General features: G+C 42.5%; 1 protein-coding gene across 2 annotated transcripts in view; it reads right to left on the bottom strand.

The window, feature by feature from the left end:
- Positions 1 to 16,880, bottom strand: part of FNDC3B (fibronectin type III domain containing 3B) — a 356,356-nt gene that overhangs the window by 60,049 nt on the left and 279,427 nt on the right. For both annotated transcript variants that reach the window (XM_040248765.1, XM_040248772.1), the window contains exons 12-15: positions 6,790 to 6,914; positions 5,387 to 5,561; positions 3,006 to 3,092; positions 1,650 to 1,788 (exon numbers count right to left, since the gene is read on the bottom strand). In XM_040248765.1, the coding sequence (XP_040104699.1) occupies positions 1,650 to 1,788; positions 3,006 to 3,092; positions 5,387 to 5,561; positions 6,790 to 6,914 (526 nt within the window). The remainder of the gene's footprint in view (positions 1 to 1,649; positions 1,789 to 3,005; positions 3,093 to 5,386; positions 5,562 to 6,789; positions 6,915 to 16,880) is intronic.

Genomic DNA, 16,880 nt, shown 5'->3' with positions numbered 1-16,880 from the left:
TAGAATCCTGTGTACCTCAGCTATTTGTCTACTGCTAACCCAGGGCCTGCAAGAATTTTCTTTTCTAAGAAAAATACCCTTTTTCAAGACGACACAGAATTTGCCTCTACTATCAATTGGCGATCTATGTTTTAGACATATTCTTGGGTTACTCGTATAGATTTATAAACTTTAATCCCTCTTTTCACCTGTAATTTCCATTAATACATATGAATTTCAGTAGCAGATGTTTACAGCAATAATTAAATAGTTAAATATTATGGCATATGGGGCCTCCCTGGTGGCTCAGATGCTGAAAGAATCCGCCTGCAATGCAGGAGACCTAGGTTCAATCCCTGGGTCAGGAAGATCCCATGGAGAAGGGAATAGCAATCCACTCCAGTATTCTTGCCTTGAAAACCCCATGGACAGAGGAGCCTGGCAGATTACAGTCCATGGGGTTGCAGAGTTGGACAAGACTGAGCGACTTAACAGTTAACAATGAAAAAATAAATGTTCAGTGTTGACAGAAATTTCTAGGATATTCTGAGAAAAGAAGCTTTAGATCTGGCAAAAAGCACACCTAGATTTTTTTTTTGTTTCTTTTAATCATATCCATGTTGCAGGGAATAATTCTGCCTCAAAATTACCACATAACTTGAAGCAGTGATATGTCTCAGTGGTTGGTCTCTAATAATGATTTAGTTATGTTTTACATTTCCTTTATATCATTGACTGCCAGGTAAAATTATTTTTTTGTCTGTTGCTGCTGCTGCTGCTAAGTTGCTTCAGTCGTGTCCGACTCTGCACGACCCCAGAGACGGCAGCCTACCAGGCTGCCCCGTCCCTGGGATTCTCCAGGCAAGTAGTTACTATTATTATATGATGTTGCTGCTGCTAAGTCGCTTCAGTCGTGTCCGACTCTGTACGACCCCATAGACGGCAGCCCACCAGGCTCCCCCGTCCCTGGGATTTTCCAGGCAGGAACACTGGAGTGGGGTGCCATTGCCTTCTCCGATTATATGACGTTAGTGATGATCATACACACTGTAACAGTTTCACAGACAATTGCAAACGCTTATCAACACTCTAATGGCATTCATTTCATTGAAATAATCCACGCAGCAGGTGAGACACAATATCCTTCTATCAGATTCCTACAAATAGCATATAATGAACTTCAATATGGAAACTTCCTGAAGTCCAAGACTTCTGATTATATACAAACAACAAAAACTAAAGTCTTCCTAATTCACTGTATCTTAAACATTCTGTAAAATTTAATATGACTTAACCTAAATTTTGAAATCTATTTTCAATACTAACTTTATAAATCAATTTTCATATTAAATATTGCTACATTTTAAGGGAAAGTTACTGAAGAATGATATATTCAGAGACTACCACATACAAGTCATTAATATATTAAAATACAGGTGGAAGAAGTGTCTCACAGGAAAATCATGAAGTAAATGAAATGCTCTTAAAATTGTCAATTTTACCAACTGGTGGCACTGTCAGGATATTTCAAATATATATACTTCAAACATGTAAAACTCCCTCAGATAATATGTTTCTTTGTTAACTGGTTTGTCACAACTGAAATTAATCAAGCTAAAAAAAAAAAATCTGTCAAAAAAGGCAGCAGTAGCAATAGCAATAAAACATACCCCATTTGACACTAAAGCCATGAGACATAACTGGTCCTTTAATAAGGGGTCTTGTAGGTGGTCCAGGCCTGTCAGGACTTGTTGTACAAACCAAAACTTCACTTGGGCAGCTTTTCCCTTCCATATTAGAAGCAGTCAGCTGTAACACAACCGATAACACATTCATATGCATTAGACAGTAAGTCTTAAACCAGTGGTGACATTCAATACGGCAAGATCAAGGCATCCATGAACTCACACACACATACTCTCCCTTGCTCTCTCACAATATCAAACTACTAATTTATAAGTGTTTCTTTAAAAGAGTACTTATTTTCTGTATAGTTTACTTATTAACAATTAAAAATGAAACAAGGTAGGTTTTAGCTAAAGACATTTTTACCTTTTCAAGAATACAAAACAAAACCAGTATGTCTCCATCCAGTTCATTTTGTTCTACGGAAGGAAAATATGGGGGTGGGGGGGGGTGGGCAGCAGATATAAAGAACCTTGCTAACCTTGATTATTTAGGAGTAGGACAATGCCACCTTGTGGAGAACTGCTGGCAGTATACCTCTGATCTCATAGCCAGCCATCGAATAGCAAGGTTTTTTAAAATATCAAAAACTATCAGTTTTCCTTTAGTAGTCACACGTTCCACTTGACAATCTGACAAATATTTATTGAGTGACTCCTACAAGTTAAATAACATGATTTGGCTCACAAATTAAGAGAAGGAAAGAGAGAATCAGAAGACAACCACATCTCTCCAAAACACACTGTTGCACAAAAAGTACAATGCTGTGCTAGGATCAATAAACAGTAAGGCAGCACAGAAGGCAGCCTGCTGTCTCCTTGCTCCTAATGAGATCGCAAAACTGTCTTCTGCTACAACACCATGTCCCATGGTGACATCAGCAGTGGTTTTCCAGGGCCTAATGGGGGAGGGGTGTAGGTAATAGAAGAGAAAACAAAAAATGGCTGAGAAAAAGAAAATGGGCAAAAGAGCACAGGACAATGGAAAAAAAGGAAATCTGATGGAAAGAAGAAACTCTGAATAGAAGGATGTAAAGTGTAGGTGAGAGACAAGTACACTGGGCACCTGGTCCGAATCTTCCTGGGCAAGGCCATCGAGCCTCGCTGTTATGTAATTTACTGTAACACATTACAGCGACAGGTTTCTTTTCTGAAAAGTCGAGGGTGGGTTTTAAAATTAAAGTATGGTGTGTATTTTATAGATATTACTTTAAAAGTGTAAAGTGCAGCAACCTTAAAAATGTTTTTAACCTTAAAAAAAGTTGATTTAAAATGATAAAGGGGTAAAACATAAAAGAGCTTTATTTTTAAGCAGTTCAAGTACCCAAATGACTGACTTACCCTGAATTTATACTGTGTGCTTCTTTTGAGATTTTTCACAGTACAGGTTAAATCCTCTCCAGTGTATTTTGGGTGGAAAAGGTTATCCTGAAAAGGCAAAGCCAGAAAGAAACATCAGTATCATAAAATCTGGGCATTAAATCCCTGTATGTAGGAGTATTATACTGCTCCTTTCCATCATCACTGTGGGCTCGAAGTCTGGAAGCTATAGCAAAAATAGGGCCAGAATCCCATAGTGCTTTAAGTAAAACTTTAACTGTTATCACATCATAATCTGTCCTGATCTGGGCACTATTATTGTGATACTAACACTAATGTGAAAGAGAACAATGCTCTCTCTTTGAAAAAGTGCAAATTTGCTTTGGAATAGATGCCATCATAAACTTTCCTCACAGAGCAAACTTTTTCTGGTTACTCAATAAGCATTTTAAACAAAGAATTTAACTACCAAATTAATGAAGCAGTATGTAGTTAAAAAAAAAAATTACTTAACAACATTGTCATGAAAAAACGCTCTTGTGCAGAAGTTCTCACTGTCAAGCTGCAATGTGCTATGTAATAAACAGTGGTTGGGGTTTCTGACACAGTGTCTTCTGGCTAACGGGGAAAGGCAAGCTTGGATGGGGAAGATATAGCCCTTCAACGGGATAAATGTCCCACTGACAGCTAACTGTATGGAATTCATACAACAGTATTCTTAGTCATGCATGCATCCATCGATCCACCCCACTCATCCATCCGATCTCAGAGCACCCCTGTTGCACCGAGCTCTTTTCCATGCTCTAGAGGTTTAGCACCGCAAGAACAAAGTCTTGCCCATCAGAAACTATATTACAGCTGGAGAAAGCAATTAAAAAACTCTGCACACAAATATGAAGCCTGTTGTGTGTTGATAAGTGCTGTTAGATGAAAAATAAAGCTGGGTAAGAGAACAGTGTGTAATAGAGCTAGGAAACATTGCTTTCTATAGCTCTCCAGGCTCAATGAAGCAGTTACATGCGGCTCTTCCAATAAATTAAATACAATTAAGTGCTCCACAGACCTGTGTGACTAGGCTCTATCTTATTACACAGCACAAATTACAGAACATCTCCATCACCACAGAAAGTGCTTCTCGACAGTGCTGTCATACAAAGTGGTCAGGGAAGTGCTCTCTAAAGAGGTGACATGTGAGAAGAGACCTGAAGGAAATGAGGGAAGTGACTCAAAGATATCTGAAGGGGCATGTGAGCCAGAGGGCACAGGAGTTGCAAAGGCGCTGTGGGAGGGCGTGGCTGGTGTGCTTAGCGAGATGACAGTGGCAGGAACAAGGTCAGCGATGAAGACCCTGAATTCGGAGGACCTGGAAGTCATTCTGAGAGTACTGGCTTCTCCTCTGGAAGAGAAGGGAAGGCACTGGGATGGGAAGAGTTCTGAGCTGTGCAGATGCTGAGAAATGATCAGATTTCTGGGTAACTTTGGAAGGGAGATTTACAAGGATTTGCTGACTGATTACATATGAGGTCTGGTGGCTCATATGGTAAAGAATCTGCCTGCAATGTTGGAGACCTGGGTTCGATCCCCGGGTTGGAAAGATCCCTGGGGAAGGGAATGGCGACCCACTCTAGTATTCTGTAGGATCCTTTGGGTGATGTTCCTTACCACAACTTCAGTGTGCCCCAATCACCCACTCCCTACTTAGTCTACTACTAGAAAAGCAGCCTGTGTTACGGGACAATATATTTAAAAATGTATTTAACAGGCTCACTCTGGCTTCATGTGCAGAACAGTATAAGGATGGAAGTAGAGAAAATAGTTAACAGGCCATTCCAACAACCCAGGGGCGAGATGATGGTGGCTGGGCAAGTATAGTAGCTGTGCAGATGCTGAGAAATGATCAGATTTCTGGGTAACTTTGGAAGGGAGATTTACAAGGATTTGCTGACTGATTACATATGAGGTCTGGTGGCTGATTCAGTAAAGAATCTGCCTGCAGTGTTGGAGACCTGGGCTCGATCCCCGGGTTGCAAAGATCCCTGGGGAAGGGAATGGCGACCCACTCTAGTATTCTTGCCTGGAGAAGTCCATGGACAGAGGAACCCGGTGGGCTACAGTCCATGGGGCCAGACATGACCGAGAGACCAATGCAACAACATAACACACATATGAGGCCAAGGATGACCCAGAGGTTTCTGGCTTCCCCAAAGGAAAGGTCGGGGATGCCATTTACTGATCTGGGGAAGACTGTGGGAAGGACAGGTTTCTGCTGTAGCTGCACTGGTAGAAATTAAGAGTTTGGTTTCCAATTTAGGCAGTGAATCTAATTTCACAGTGTACTCTGTAGCCGTGATAAAATTGACTTTACAGAATGCACACAGAAGTATGATGTGTGCCAGACTTACATTTTCGTCCTCCTGGATTTCCAAGGTGTAGGTGACTACTTCCTCGGGTGAGCAGCCTTCTGGTTTATTCCACTGCAGTGTGACCCATGTGACCCCAGCTCGAACAAGTCTTGGTGCTGAGGGCATCTGAGGAATGTTTCCTAACGTGTAGCACACCACCTCTTGGCTATACCCGCTGGAGAGAAACAGACCCAGTGAGACACATTTAGGAGCATGTGGAGGAGTCTCGGCATTTCAAAAGCTGCCGTGTGACTGGCTTGGGTTGCTAAGTCTGTGGCCTGACAGGTTCAGCGAGCAAAGGCAGGCAAGGATCCTTTGGGTGATGTTCCTTACCACAACTTCAGTGCCCCAATCACCCACTCCCTACTTAGTCTACTACTAGAAAAGCATACTGTGTTACAGGACAATATATTTAAAAATGTATTTCTCCCACAGGCACCTAGGAGTAAGCACAGTGTGATGCTGACAAGCTAAGAGCCACAGCTACCAAGGAACTGTCAAATCAATGCATATAAGGGTAAACAACTGTCTGTTGATAAAATAAATGTTTTACAAATATGTATGCTGCCATTTTCCAAAAGTTTGTGGATGCTTTTAATTCATTTATAAATTCTGAAGCTGTAGAAGCCTTTATCATTATGACTGTTCAACTAGTGAACTCTAAAAACACAATGGCTATCATGGCTAGGGAAAGAGGGCTGAAAAGCTTGTGATCTTAACAAGTTCTTTAGGCTGAAAAAAGGGTTGGGACCAATCATGTGCTGAACCTTTAAGAAGATTTTCAACAAGTAGTGATGAAAGAAAAAGATTTTTCTCTTAATCAACAGTTACCCAGGCAGTGCAATTGAAATACGGTCTTTTCAAGACACTTTTAATCTATTGATGCTTCACCATAAACCTGTTCTCACCTTTCCCTAGCAGCTTGGAGGCAAGCCGTGAGTCCTACCCAGGCCAGATTCTCTCCAATCTTGTGAGTATCTGCCTGGGCTTGACAACAATGGATGGCCCAGCAACTCGTTCTTTGTATCAGGAAACACTCAGACATAATTGAAAAAAGCAACTGAACGAGTAGCTTGCTAAAGTGATGAAAGAAAAAGGCACAGCATCTGAAAAATAAAGTCCTCAGAGGATTCCCTTTCAAAATCTGTAGTTACCTTTCCCTTGATTCTCTGAGACCCCTAGTGGGCCTTTCTGCATTGCAGCCTGCAAGGCTGCAAAGGACACACGGTGGCGTTTATCACCTCTGAAGGGGCCTCTAGCCTCTGATTAGGATTCTCTTTTGGAAAATCTCCAGCTGGTGCAGTGTGGAGGCAGTAGGCGACCTCGTCTTTCAGCAACGTGAGAGGAGGACTCAGGGAAACCACATAGAGGCTTAAAGGCACAAGGACTGGGAAACGCCATACCTGGTGCCAATGTCATTCCGAGCAGCCAGCCGGAACGTGTACCCCATGGCTGGACACAGCTTTGTCAACTTGCAATGCTTCTGGCTCCCAAAGAAGCACTGTCTGAAACCACTGTTTCTTTTTCCCTAAAAGAAAACAAGAAACAATGCACAAAAAGTTAAAAAAAAAAAAAAAAAAAAAGAAAATGAAGGAGCATTTTGAACAACTGCTTAATTTTCTAGCTTGGATGAACAAAACCAAGAGAAGGAAAGCACTCTACAATGAAATGCCATCCTTAACACAAAGGCACTACAGACAATGCTGTTACTGCGACAGGGGGTATACCACACTTGTGGCATTTTGAAAGAGGACTTCGGTCAAAATAGGGAAGGCCCTTTTCAGGCACAGGGCAATGCTCAAGTTAAGGATCACATTGGTCAAACAGCCCAGTCTGGCCCATTAGAGTGAGTCTGTGGCCTCACAGGATCGCTAGCTTGGGAACTGTACAGTCTTCCCCAGACGGCCCAGCACTCAAGGACTGATCTATGCAGCCCTGCAGGTCACAAATGTTCCTCCCTCGACCACCACCACCCTGGTATTCTCTCTCTTCTCCTGCTTTGGGGCAGCTCCCAAGCCCACACCTGTACACTCCGGCTGGTGAGCTGCTTGTATGCTCATCCCTAAACGCTGGGCATATGTCTTTGACTAAATCTTGTCCAAATCTGGTTTCAAAGCAGTGCTTTGGACAATCTGGGAGTTCTATCAAGGCTAGTAGTTGAGCTGAATGTCTGACGAGGACTTGGAACATCAGTTCAATTCATCCATGTATATTACAGCCATTCTTAAGTATTTTATGAGGCTGGAAACACATTTTTAATACATTCCTAGCCTTATATAATGCTTCAAATTCCTTAAAGTAAAAAGAAAACACTCCAGTGGGTTCTCTTAATAGATCTAAGGAAAAAAAAAAAAAAACTACTCCATGCCATGATCAGAGGCACGGAATACCCATATCAGCAGTTTTCTAGAATATTTCATACCCATAATTCACAGTAGTTTATCTATGTTCATGCAAAAGAAAATCACATGCTAATGCTGGATGAATCTCAGCATTTTAATCAGATAGCCAAGCCCAGGACTTTCAGGAATATGTTTGAATCTCTCTATTATATAAAAAACAAAGAAAGCACATTTTTCTCCTAAGAAAATGTAGGCATTTCCTTCCTTTAAATAGGCCTCCAAATGCTTACTACTTAAAAAAAGAATTCCAGGTGAAGTTTAATTCAAAATAAGCATACAACTAGCTTCAAGTATCACCAGGCTGAACAGGTTAAAAATCACCATATCACAGTCATCCTCAAACTTTTCCCAATCTTCCCTCCCAAGCAAGGTGGTACCCTTTCCAAGGAAGAGAGCAGAAGCCCTAACAGTCTTGAAGACCCAAAGTTCATGTTATCAAGGGTTCAACATGCAGTCAGGTACAATGATGAAAAATGGTAGGGGTGGGGTTGGATGAAGGGGGCAGTAAAGCATATGTTTTTCAGCTGCGACTTAGGCAAAGTCACTCTGGCTGGCAAATCATGTCCTTATGCTTACTTTAACCTTGAGCATTAAGGTTGCTGCAGACAATTTATTCAAAGGAAAGCCATTTATGCATACATTTGCATAATTACATCCAGTGTCTGATTACACTCTGTGTGCTACACGCCTTGGTATGTTCTGTATCCATTTCAGGCAGTAGCGTGATCCACCTTCTTTCCTCCTCTATTTCTGAGCTCAGAGTAAACAGTGCAAGAAAGGCACATCCTGCCGCCACGGAAGCCTTCCAAACCCCAGGCTGGCTCCCCTTCAATGCCTCGTTTTTCCTATTCTTTGTTTGGTCTCCTTTTCCCATTTCTGGTGCTTAGAACTACAGCCAGTAAATAAAAGTCAGTCTGTTCCTTACTAGGTTGATTTGCTTTAATATGGTGGAGACCAGCCTGTGGTTTAAATGAGAAAAAAAGAGTGGGGAGGCATCAATGATGGGAACTAGACTTTTATTTTAAAGGGCCAGAGCACTGGGGCTCACTAAAGAACTGAGAGAGAGAGAGCCATTCTGTGACCTTTAGGAGGTTTTCCTACATTGCCAACATTAAAAAAAAAAAAAAAATTCTACTTCAGTATCAAGAACAATTACTAGATAAACTCCAGCTTGTTTAGGTAAATCATGCCAAATTTTATACCTTTCCCAATATCCTACCATGTGCATGAACCTCAAGAACACAGAGAATGACCCAGAATTGGTTGAACTTTAGAATCAAGTTTTAGAAACAGTACTTGTAGAATATGAATGGGTGAGAGTACAAATGTTTCTCAGAGTTAAAAAAGTAAAGCTTACTGGTGAATTTTTAGAAGTTACTGAATATAAAATAAAACAAACAAAAAAAAGGAGGAGAGGAAGTAGGTTAAAATATTTCAAACAAGAGAAGTTCTTGAATAAAATAAAATACTCATGTATGACAAGGAGTTTAATATAAACAGGATACCTGGGAAGAAAGAAAATTAATATTCACAAGAGTCTCTGCAGTGCAAAGGTAATCTACTGTTAAGAGGTGGGCCAGCGAAGATGAAGAACACTGCGGGCTCCCATGGGATGGCTCCTGAGTCACCCTAGTCTTCCATGGAAGACCATGCCAGGTTCTCTGATGGCTTTAGGCTTAGGCATCAGAATAAGTACACAGTCAAAGGTACAGGCTATGTAAAGAATCTGTTTGTAAACCAAGCATGACTCCAGGTTGCAAACAGCATTTATAAATGAAATATTATCCAGTCTTCCTGTTGACAGAAATGGATAGGGTTGAAAAAATATATATATATAATGTTTGGGGAAGGCAATGGCAACCCACTCCAGTACTCTTGCCTGGAAAATCTCATGGGTGGAGGAGCCTGGTAGGCTGCAGTCCATGGGGTCGCGAAGAGTCAGACATGATTGAGCGACTTCACTTTCACTTTTCATTTTCATGCATTGGAGAAGGAAATGGCAACCCACTCCAGTGTTCTTGCCTGGAGAATCCCAGGGACAGGGGAGCCTGGTGGGCTGCTGTCTATGGGGTCGCACAGAGTCAGACACAACTGAAGCGACTTAGCAGCAGCAGCATATAATGTTTAGAAGGTTAAAAGACTCAGAGAAATGGACAGGAGTGATAATGCAATTGTTTATCAGGAATTAAATATGTCCAAGCCACTGTGGTTAGTGAAGTTTTACAAACAGTAAATTACAACTTCCATATTTGATAGGTAGCATGGCTCCAAATGATTGAGATATTATAATCTATATCATATTCCTTCTTTTAATAAAATCTAATTTAAAGCACACAGGATTACTGAGACATAACAGCTGTACCTGGAAAGAACAACTTATATTTTAATAAGTTAAATTTAGCTTCATGTAAACTTTCCTACAAAAACATGGTCCCAATGGAAATAGATAATCTCTCCACACTGCAGGCCTGCTGTCTTCAATAATCTGGTCAAACATAGGCAGCAGAGACACCCGTGGCTGAGGCGTTGCCCTGCTTAGCTACTGCTGCTAGGCCACGTATGGGGTGTCACACAGAGGGGAGCTCAATAGGCCAAGGAGCCGGCTGCTCTACGAGGGAAAAGCTGAGACATGGATAGCCAGGAGTGTCCCGATTCTGCATGTTGGGAGATCACGGATGTGCATCACGGCGCCAGTCAGGATCAGAATCTCTTTGAGACAAGCACTGGAGTGCCTCTTCTCCCGGGAAGGAAAGAAAACTTCACCCAATGAGAGCAGAGGTGACAGGAAGCTGGAAATCCACCCTGGAGGCTGGAAATGCGATCGTTCTGGCACAGATGCAGCCACCACACTACTGACCTCATTGGACATGAAGCCCCAGCGTGTTCTGGACTAGCTCCCTACTGCCAGTGTCCACAAGCCAAAAAGAACAGATTTTCAGGGTTCCCTGACCTGTTTCCATTTCATAATCCTGGGCATGCCCAAATGCTTTTTCCTACCACACACACTGAAGTTCACGCAAGGACAAGGTTAATCTTTACTAGAACGTGAAGAAATTTTGGAGTACAAAGCAACTGTGTGTGAATAGACTTCAAGGTGCTCACTTTGATGGTGAGTGAGGTATCACAAACCCTCCCTCCAGGAGGCCTGGTCCCTGATGACACTGAACTCAATTTACCAGAGTTCTCCGGACCTAGTCTGGACATGTCATTGATCTGATACTTGGTAAACAGGGGCTCTTTTCAGTTCTCGATTCACACAGTACAGGGCAGCAAGGGGTGGGGTGGGGTGGGGTGTGGATTATCTCGGAGGGCAGGTCCCAGCCATCTCACACTCAAAGCTCCACTCTGCCCACGTCTGTCCCACTCCATCCTCATTTTCACTCCCTTGGTTACAAGTCCTAATAAAAATCAGAGTCCAGATGTTCTTTTAGGTCCTACAAAGTTCCTGGTACATTCTGAAGAGTGCCAGCTTTCTGCCAGACTGTGAAAGGACCCAATCTCAGACCAGCAGGGGTGAGAGAAGGCAGTGTGGGGGCGTGTGAGACATAACTCCTGTGGCTCCATGGCAGACAGTGAGTCACCCTTGGAAGCAGTTTTCAAGATGAGTTAATATAAACTTCAGGGACAAAGATATCTTGTAATATTATTTCACTCTTTAAGATGAAATCTGTGGGTAAATTATAAATAAAAGATTTAAAATGTTTTAAGTAATATATTCTCTATTTTCTCACTTTATCTTCTGCCATTTTACTATATACTTAAGTATTTTTCTTTTTAATTGAGTTAACAATTTAAAATTAGCTGTTAAATAAGATGATAAACATATTAGTTTCTATGTTTATAGACTCCCTCAAAAAAGGAGGGGGGAGGGAACACTTTGCTGATCTCCTGTGAGTCATCCGAAGGAGGCCGACTCATGAAGTGCGACAGTAAGGCAGAGACACTAATTGGCAGGAATGCGGTTTTCCTCATAGGTTCCCTCTCCTCATCACTAAGGGAGCAGGCACTGACCCCTCCCATGTGTTTAGTGAGAAAAGCTGCTTTGTGCACCACTGAGTCACGCCCCGTCGGGCCAGGGGTCTGAGTCTCATCCCATTGCTGCATTTCTGGGGCACATCTGTCTGCCTTCTTCTCTTCCCAGAACACTCAGAGGAGAGCAGGGGCAGGAAAAGAGTCACGCTGTCCTTTCTAAGTCCACACCCTTTTAGGGCATAGTACCTAAAACACTGGCTTCCCTGGCAGCTCAGCGGTAAAGAATCTACCTGCAATGCAAGAGACACGGATTTGATCCCTGGTTCCGGAAGATTCCCTGGAGAAGGGCATGGCAACCCACTCCAGTATCTTGCCTAGAGAATCCCCATGGACAGAGGAGCCTGGTAGGCTACAGTCCACGGGTTTACAAAGCGTCGGACAGGACTGAAGCGACTGAACACACACCTAAAACACTGTATGTGCTACACAAAGATAAAGGGGAAAAGATCAATCGATTGGCAGAGTCAGGAGAACCTACATCATGTGGTGATGATTCTAAAGATGTCCAAACATTCCTGATTCCCACCAGAGAGGAGCAAAGCCTATGGCCCTTTCTCTTCGACGTGGGTGGGCTTGTGCCTCTCTTGTCATGACAGATGGAATGGAAATGAAGCTGTCGTGACTACCAAGGAGAGGCCTAAAAAGGTGATGAAGTTTCTGTCTTTTTACCAGAACATTCACTTTTGCAGTGCTGATTCCCCTGAAGCTGCTGTGCTGTGAGAGAGCCTGAGACAAAGCCCCACCTAAGCCAGCAGTGACCACCAGACTTGTGAATGAGGATCCCACCAGAAGGTTCCAACCCCAGCCAACAAGCCCTCCCCAGCTGAAGCTCCAGAAACTGGAATGCAGACGAACTAATTCTCCAGTGCCTTGTCCAAATTCCCAACCCTGAATCCATGAGAAAAGAAAAGTGACTGGTTTAACGCACTGAGTTTTGAGGTAATTTGTTATGCAATATTACACTTATCTATTTTGATGTCCATATATGTTTATAATATGAAGTTTTCTATAAACTTATAAATTCTTCCTGTACTATAAATACAAATAGCCAGGAAGTAAGGGAGCAGAAGCGAGTATGCTTGTATACAGTCAATGTTCAACATCTGTCTGCATAAAGGGCCCTCAAAGCCATCCAACAAAGATTCAAAATCTTCTTTGAATAGATTTTTAAAATTGTTTCTGTAGAACCTAAAAAATGTAACAAGATTCCTAGATAATAAAGATCACCCAAAACTGTTAATCAATGGCAATGAGAGTGACATTTTAGAGAATTAAAATTTTTAATAATGCTATCTCCAGAGTTAAAGAAAACCCTGGGGAATATTTTTATATTTAAATACAGATATGCAAAAGTCTTTGGGACACAGTTTAGGTATGGCATAGCCTAAAGCCTCAAGAGTGAGAAAAGTAAATAATCTATCAAAGGACATCCACACGCAATCACATCTCTACCTGTTTCATATCCGTTTACAACACATAATGGAAAAAAACTCCAGTGAAGAAATCAATTTACAGATATGTCTGCCTATCCGAACAGTGGTATCTAAGTATATAAAAAGTATTTGATTTATAATATACAACTAATTGTTAAAATCTGTCTAAGTTTAGGTGTTAATTTGTAAAAACTATGTAACTGAAAACAGATAAAAGTAGCTTTTCCAAATCTGTTTCCCTTCTTTATTAACTTAGTATCTTTATAAAGCAGCTCTTGGTACTTGGGAAGAGGAATCCTTAAAATGGGTTCCCTGCTAAGGAACTTAACACAGCCATAGCCAATTCTATTCATTCAACTTACATATACTCCAACTATTTCAAGCCATAATATTTTCCTGCCAAGAGTGGTTCTGTAGACCATGGGGAATGTGGTTGCTCTGGCTAACGTTTCCAGTTCCCCTGGAGTGTACTAACAATCTTGGAAGCTGGTGTTTCTAACACTGGTACTAAAGTATTGACATATATACATTACCATGTGTAACACAGCTAGCTAAGTGGGGAGCCTGGTGCTCTGTGATGACTAGAGGAGTGGGATGGGAGATGGGGCGGGAGGGAGGCTCAGGAATATGTATACTTATAGCTGATTCATGCTGTTGTACAGAAGAAATCAACACAGCAACATTGTAAAGCAATTATCCTCCAAGTAAAAATAAAAATGAAAAAAAAAAAAAAAAGATAAACTTGGCTGACATTTTCAATTGCCTTCAAATTAATAGGTTGGAAATGATCCTTCCTGTTCCTCTTCCTGGCACAAGAATATGAGAATGGCCAACAAGTGTGCTAGAATCCATGGTGAAACAGCAACCTGAATGTGACTTGTACTCCTCCTGATGTTTTCTTGATCTCTTAACCTCCTTCTCTTACAGGTAACATGCATTTGGTTGTTAGACGCCATGTGCTCATGGCCCATGCCTGCTGGATCCAGACATAGGCTGAGTGATTCTGGGCTGGGTACTCTCTGTAACAGCATAGTTCAATCTGTCAGAAACATCAATGATAAATCAAATAAAAAATAAGGCTGCTCTGGCCAACTGAACTACTGCCAGGCTCAAAGATTTAGTCTGCTAGTACATCTATATTTAGAAGTTGTTCCAGTGCTGGCGGACCCTAGGCAACATCAAAGATAAATGTTGGCTTGAGAAATCAAAGCTCATAAGTGTTTAGCATAACCATATATAAGAAGGGGTTCAGAACAGGGAGGTGGGTGGATTCCAAAGTTCTTTATGCCAAACCTCACTCTCCCCTCAGTGATGCCTCTTTCACTTCACTGACCACTCTGCCACAGAGGAAATTTTCAAAGGTAAGAAAAGCAGGGAGTTTGTGGCTGCATGATACCAAACGAATACTGCAGGCATTTTATTCCCTGGCACACTAGTTTTTTTATATTAGTGGGAGGGTCTTGGCTTCCTAAAACAGCCAAGGATGATCCTCTGGTTCAAAACCAATAAATGCAATGTTCCTGTGAAAGTGAAGTCGCTCAGTCGTGTCCGACTCTTTGCCACCCCACGGACTGTAGCCTGTCAGGCTCCTCCATCCATGGGATTTTCCAGGCAAGAGTGCTGGAGTGGATTGCCATTTCCTTCTCCAGGGGACCTTCCCAACCCAGGAACTGAACCCGGGTCTCCCACATTGAAAGCAGACGCCTTACCGTGGGAGGCATCAGGGAAGCCCCAGTGTTCCTGTATATCCCTCCAAATGTGGAGGTTCGCCAGATGTTGAGTGCTCTGATAAGATCAATGTGTTGAGACTGTCCCAAAGAGAAAGGAAAGGAGAAGCGAGTGGGTGATTTTAGAATAGGCTGCCTATACAAGGGATGAACCTAGGGATGGCTGGCTTCAGTTTACCGCCTAACCAAGGCCCAGGTGGCCATCCTGTAGTTGGAAACTAACAGAACAAATGAGATACAGCCTCAGCTGGAAGTTCTTCCAAGTCTGCTGCCCTAACATGTAACTCCCTCCTTTACACATGCGACAGCTGGTAAAAGCATGGAGAATCTGCTTCTGATGTGCAGACATCTGAGGGGATGAGAGAGCTCCTTTTAACTCAGCTCTGCCTTTGATACCTATGGACCTCTCTGAGTTACTAAATCCTTCCTTGCCCCTTGTTTCCTTCCACAGAAGCTGCGTGGAGGAAGCTATTCCGCTGGCTCTCAGAAACTACCCTTGGATGTGGCAGTGAAGACTTGTGATGTGGCAAAACATTGTCTCTTTGCCAGCTCACTAATCTGGCTCTAATGTAAAAGATGCTTTCTGATGGACAAATGATAAAGGACTTACTCATTCTCACTCTCAAGAATGAGCAGAAGAGCTCATGGGCCTGGGCAAGTGGCACCCTCCTCTGATTTTCGGCCAGGCATCGGTGATGCAGGCTATGCAGCCACGGGCAGCAGGGCTCCCAAAGACAGTGGCACTCGCAGCAAGGCTCTCTTCATCCATTCTGTAAGTCACTCTGCTTGTCAATGCTATGGTACCTCCTGGAAAGGCTACTGTCAACCAGAAACGCCATGTGCAAATTCACTTATGGCAAGAAGCCTTTTGAAAGATTACTAATATTAACACCTAAGTTAAACAGATGCCTAAGAACTGATGCTTTTGAACTGTGGTGTTGCAGAAGACTCTTCAGAGTCCCTTGGACAGCAAGGAGATCAAACCATTCAATCCAAAAGAAGTCAACCCTGAATATTCACTGGAAGGGCTGATGACTGAAGCTGAAGCTCCAATACTTTGGCCACCTGATGTGAAGAACCAACTCACTGGAAAAGACCCTGATGCTGGGAAAGATGAGGGAAGGAGGAGAAGTGGATGACAGAAGATGAGATAACTGGATGGCATCACCAACTCAATGGACGAGTTTGAGCAAACTCCAGGAGATAGTGAAGGACAGCAAAGCCTGGCTTGCTACAGTTCATGGGATCATAAAGAGTCGGACACAACTTAGCAACTGAACAACAACAAGTTAAATGGGAATCTGATTAATAAATTAGAAACCAAGCACCTCCTTATGAGGCCAGCTCAGTCCCTAAATGACAGGATGCATGGCTGGGGCCTATGGCCTGCTCTGGGTTTCTGCAATGGGGCTGCTGAGCCCAGCCTAGCTACTTTGTCCCCAGGGGCTTCTGAGCTCTACCTGCTGCTGGCCTTTTCTGTTTGATTTCAAAGTATCCCTTGATTTCTGCAGTACTTATTTCATTTGTAGTCTACTGTTTGACAGCTGTGTTCACTCATTAGTCACTAGGAAACCCAGATGTGACATTCCTGTTGGGGTGAGCTGAGTCACACGGGAGGGAGAGATTCTTGAGAACTCCACTGGTCACATTCCCACAAAGCTATTTTTCTGGTTCTCTCGAATATTCCCAACATGTCATGTCTGGAAGCAAAGCTAATGGCAAATTAACATCTATATATAGCATTGACATCCGTTTTTGTTTAGTTCAAACCAGAGCCATTAACCTCAGGGCTCCTGTATAAATTTCTGACAGAAAAATGTCGTATTTCTTTCACACAATCCTTCTATAATTGTTGACTTTTCCTATCCCAGATCTGAACGTTAACGTGCTTAGGTGACAT

This window comes from Oryx dammah, unplaced genomic scaffold (assembly GCF_014754425.2).
Source record: "Oryx dammah isolate SB20612 unplaced genomic scaffold, SCBI_Odam_1.1 HiC_scaffold_2, whole genome shotgun sequence".
Classification (NCBI taxonomy): Eukaryota; Metazoa; Chordata; class Mammalia; order Artiodactyla; family Bovidae; genus Oryx; species Oryx dammah.
Note: the sequence above shows the minus strand (reverse complement) of the source record. Positions and strands in the feature narration are given on the sequence as shown.